This window comes from Ascaphus truei, unplaced genomic scaffold (assembly GCF_040206685.1).
Source record: "Ascaphus truei isolate aAscTru1 unplaced genomic scaffold, aAscTru1.hap1 HAP1_SCAFFOLD_1138, whole genome shotgun sequence".
In the NCBI taxonomy this organism is placed as follows: domain Eukaryota; kingdom Metazoa; phylum Chordata; class Amphibia; order Anura; family Ascaphidae; genus Ascaphus; species Ascaphus truei.
The window spans coordinates 1-5,000 of NW_027454005.1; the positions used below are offsets into that span (position 1 = coordinate 1).

At 58.1% G+C, this 5,000-nt stretch overlaps 1 protein-coding gene across 2 annotated transcripts in view; it reads left to right on the plus strand.

Annotated features, from left to right (window-relative positions):
* Positions 1–2,470: 2,470 nt before the first annotated feature.
* The window catches only part of GDI1 (GDP dissociation inhibitor 1), a 32,609-nt gene continuing 30,079 nt past the window's right edge, over positions 2,471–5,000 (plus strand). The window contains exon 1 of one of the 2 annotated variants that reach the window (XM_075581222.1): positions 2,471–2,571. Coding sequence is in view for 1 of the 2 variants with exons in the window: in XM_075581221.1 (XP_075437336.1) it covers positions 2,987–3,031 (45 nt within the window). In the remaining variant the exon portion in view is untranslated. Of the gene's footprint in view, positions 2,572–2,635; positions 3,032–5,000 lie in introns of those variants that run through there. The other variant, XM_075581221.1, reaches the window with a different exon arrangement.

A 5,000-nucleotide genomic window follows, 5' to 3' on the forward strand; every position in this document is an offset into this window, starting at 1 on the left:
TGGGAGTAGGGGGTGGTTACCATGAGCATGTCACTGGGAGTAGGGGGGATTACCATGAGCATGTCACTGGGAGCAGGGGGATTACCATGAGCATGTCACTGGGAGTAGGGGGGATTACCATGAGCATGTCATTGGGAGTAGGGGGGGGGGGGTTTACCATGAGCATGTCATTGGGAGTCAGGGGGGGTTACCATGAGCATTGTCACTGGGAGTAGGGGGGGTTACCATGAGCATGTCAAGGGAGTAGGGGGGGGTTACCAGAGCATGTCATTGGAGTAGGGGGGGTACCATGAGCATGTCATTGGGTGTAGGGGGGGTTACCATGAGCATGTCACTGGGGAGTAGGGGGGGGGGGTTACCATGAGCATGTCATTGGGAGCAGGGGGGGTTACCATGAGCATGTCACTGGGAGTAGGGGGGGGGGTTACCATGAGCAATGTCATTGGGAGCAGGGGGGTTACCATTAGCATGTCACTGGGAGTAGGGGGGATTACCATGAGCATGTCACAGAGAGCAGGGGGGGGGTTACATAAGCATGTCACTGGGAATAGGGGGGGGGGGGTTACCATGAGCATGTCACTGGGAGCAGGGGGATTACCATGAGCATGTCACTGAGAGCAGGGGGGATTACCATGAGCATGTCACTGGGAGTAGGGGGATTACCATGAGCATGTCACTGAGAGCAGGGGGGGGGTTACCATAAGCATGTCACTGGGAATAGGGGGGGGGGGTTACCATGAGCATGTCACTGGGAGCAGGGTGAGATTACAATGAGCATGTCACTGGGATCAGGTGTGGGGGGGGGGGGGGGAATTACCTTGAGGGTGTCACTGGGATAAAGTGTGTGTGTGTTGTGGGGGGGGGGGGGGATTACCATGAGGGTGTCACTGGGATAAAGTGTGTGTGTGGGGGGGGGGGGGGGGGGATTACATGAGGGTGTCACTGGGATAAAGTGTGTGTGTGTGTGTGTGGGGGGGGGGGGGGGATTACCATGAGGGTGTCACTGGATAAAGTGTGTGTGTGTGGTGTGGGGGGGGATTACCATGAGGTGTCACTGGGATAAAGTGTGTGTGTGTGTGGGGGGGGGGATTACCATGAGGGTGTCACTGGGATAAGTGTGTGTGTGTGTGTGGGGGGGGATTACCATGAGAGGTGTCACTGGGATAAAGGTGTGTGTGTGTGGTGGGGGGGGGGGGGGGGGATTACCATGAGGGTGTCACTGGATAAAACTGTGTGTGTGTGGGGGGGGGGATTACCATGAGGGTGTCACTGGGATAAAGTGTGTGTGGGGGGGGGGGGGGATTACCATGAGGGTGTCACTGGAGCAGGGGGGGGTTGCGCCCTAGTTTATAGCAATGTAAATACATGTTATTATTAGAAACCTGTGCGTGGGATCAGGGAACCTTGTGGGAAATCAGTAATAATAAGTAAAAAATCTGTCTCTCTCCTCCTATCTCTCTCCCCTCCCTATCTCTCTCTCCTCCCTATCTCTCTCCCTATCTCTCTCCCCTCCCTATCTCTCTCTCCTCCCTATCTCTCTCCTATCTCTCTCTCCTCCCTATCTCTCTCCTATCTCTCTCTCTCCCCTCCCTATCTCTCTCTCCTCCCTATCTCTCTCCCCTCCTATCTCTCTCTCCTCCCTATCTCTCTCCCTATCTCTCTCTCTCCCCTCCCTATCTCTCTCCTCCTTCTACCTCTCTCTCCCCCTCCCCATGTCCCCTCCCTATCTCTCTCGATCCACCTACCTATCTCCCTATCTCCCTATCTTTCTCCCCTCTATTCTCTCTCTCTCCCTCCCTTCCCTATCTCTCTATCTCCCCACTGCCTATCTCTCCCCCTCCCCTCCCTAGCTCTCTCCCCTCCCTATTTCTCTCTCCCCCTCCCTATCTCTCTCCCCTCCCTATCTCTCTGCCCCCTCCGTATATCTCTTCCCCTCCCTATCTCTCTCTCCCCTCCCTATCTCTCTCCCCACTCCCTATCTCTCTTTCTCCCTCCCCTCCCTATCTATCCCCCTCCCTACTCTCTGTCTCCCCCCTCCCTATCTCTTCCCCTCCCTAGCTCTCTCCCCCTCCCTATCTCTCCCCACCCTATCTCTCCCCCTCCCTATCTCTCTATCCCTCCTCCCTATCTCTCTCCCCCTCCCTATCTCTCTATCCCTCCTCCCTATCTCTGTCCCCCTCCTATCTCTCTCTGCCCCTCCCTATCTCCCCCCTTCCTATCTCTCTACCCCCTCCCTATCTCTACCCCCTCTCCATATCTCTCCCCCCTCCCCTCCCTAGATCTCTCTCCCCCTCCCTATCTCTCTATCCCCCCTCCCTATCTCTCTATCCCCCCTCCCTATCTCTCTCCCCTCCCTATCCTCCTTCCCCTCCCTATCCCCCCTCCCCTCCCTATCCCCCCTCCCTATCTCTCCCCCTCACTTTCACTCTCTCCCCCCTCCCTTTCACTCTCTCCCCCCTCCCTTTCTCTCACTCCCCCCTCCATGGAGCATCTCTTCCCAAGATGATGCAGGCGCGCACTGATCCCCATCCATGACCGCATCACCATGGACGCCCTCCCTCCCCATCCCTGGTAGAGTTGGAAGGGCTGGGCAGTCTGGGGAGGGGCTTGGCATTGACAGGGGACACGGGACCCCATTACCCCTGAGGATCTGCCCCCCTGCCCCTCTGGGCCCTGCTGCCCCCCACCCCCCTCCCTGTGCCCTGCTTGGCAGGAGCTGAGTGCTGGCAGGGAGGGACTATTTGACGTCGCGGAGGAGCCGGCTGGCAGGCGGCGCTGGGCTGGGGCCATCTTTGGTCCATTTCAGCTGCTCTCGGTAGTAGGTGCAGAGACCCGCAGCTCAGCACCCCCCGGGCACCCGGCACTGCCAGCACCCCCCGGGCACACCGGCACTCAGCACCCCCCGGGCACCCGGCACTGCCAGCACCCCGGGCACCCCGGCACTGCCAGCACCCCCCGGCACTCAGCACCCCCCGGCACTGCCAGCATGGACGAGGAGTATGATGTGATAGTGCTGGGTACTGGGCTGACAGTGAGTATGCTGGGCATAGGCTGCAGGAAGAGAGGGGGGTGCAGGGAGGTAGGGAGAGGGGGGTGCAGGGAGGGGGGATGTAGGGAGAGGCTCCAGGGAGAGGGGGGTGCAGAGAGGTAGGGAGAGGGGTGCAGGGAGGTAGGGAGAGGGGGTGCAGGGAGGGGGGATGTAGGGAGAGGCTCCAGGGACAGGGGGGTGCAAGGAGGTGGGGGTGGGGGAATCTAGGGAGGGGATGTAGGGAGGTGGGGGATGCAGGGAGAGGGGGATGCAGGGAGGTGGGGGATGCAGGGAGTGATGTGGCAGCTATTCCTCACAACCTCATTATGTGCAGTGCAGTGGGGTGCAGTTTTTAGGGTGTGAGGTGCAGTGCAGGGTGTCAGGTGCAGTTTCAGGGTGTGAGTTGGGGGGTGCAGTGCTGGTTGTGGGTGCAGTGAGGTGCAGTTTCAGGCTGTTGGGTGGGGGGTGCAGTGAGATGCAGTTACAGGGTGTTGGGTGGGGGGTGCAATGAGATGCAGTTTCAGGGTGTTGGGTGGGGGGTGCAGTGAGATGCAGTTTCAGGGTGTTGGGTGGGGGGTGCAGTGAGATGCAGTTTCAGGGTGTTGGGTGGGGGGATGCAGTGCTGGGTGTGAGGTGCAGTGCTGGGTGTGAGGTGCAGTTTCAGGGTGTGAGTTGGGGGGTGCAGTGCTGGGTGTGGGTGCAGTGAGGTGCAGTTTCAGGGTGTTGGGTGGGGGTGCAGTGAGATGCAGTTTCAGGGTGTTGGGTGGGGGGTGCAGTGAGATGCAGTTGCAGGGTGTTGGGTGGGGGGTGCAGTGAGATGCAGTTTCAGGGTGTTGGGTGGGGGGTGCAGTGAGATGCAGTTTCAGGGTGTTGGGTGGGGGGATGCAGTGCTGGGTGTGAGGTGCAGTGCTGGGTGTGAGGTGCAGTTTCAGGGTGTGAGTTGGGGGGTGCAGTGCTGGGTGTGGGTGCAGTGAGGTGCAGTTTCAGGGTGTTGGGTGGGGTGCAGTGAGATGCAGTTTCAGGGTGTTGGGTGGGGGGTGCAGTGAGATGCAGTTGCAGGGTGTTGGGTGGGGGGATGCAGTGCTGGGTGTGCGGTGCAGTTTCAGGGTGTTGGGTGGGGGGGATGCAGTGCTGGGTGTGAGGTGCAGTTTCAGGGTGTGAGTTGGGGGGTGCAGTGCTGGGTGTGGGTGCAGTGAGGTGCAGTTTCAGGGTGTTGGGTGGGGGGTGCAGTGAGATGCAGTTTCAGGGTGTTGGGTGGGGGGTGCAGTGAGATGTAGTTTCAGGGTGTTGGGTGGGGGGATGCAGTGCTGGGTATGGGTGCAGTTTCAGGGTGTGAGGTGCAGTGAAGCTTCCTATTTTCTTGCATTTGGAACCTGCTCTGTTTTAAGGGGGAGCTGCATATTTTTTTGGGGGGGGAGCTGCGTATTTTTTTGGGGGGAGAGCTGCGTATGTTTTTGGGGGGAGCTGCGTATGTTTTTGGGGGGAGCTGCGTTTGTTTTTTGGGGGGAGCTGCGTTTGTTTTTTGGGGGGAGCTGCGTATGTTCTTTGGGGGGCTGCGTTTGTTTGGGGGGGGGGGGTGCAGCCTATGTTTGAACGATTGCGCATGAAACATTGCATGGGGTTTCTATGAAGATTTTAACATAATTGCACAAAGCCTGTTACTGATAATCCTTTATGCTTAACCCCTTCAGGGGCAAAGAGAGCCAGCAATGCACTGTCCTGTCTGTCTTGTTCTGAATGGGTTAAATAGAGAGAGAGTTTATAGAACGCGGGTCTAATGCAGGCACCCCTGTCCTGTTTATTGTGTTGGGAAGGGCTGGCACTGAGGGGTTAGACAGAGAATACGTATTTATGACAGTTTTTCCCTTTCCTTCCCATTTTGTGCCTCAGGATAGAGGGGGGGGGGGGGGTAGGGTCTGTATTCTCTTATCCCCATTAGATCATGTTTTGCTGTGTCCCTGTCTGTGTGCAC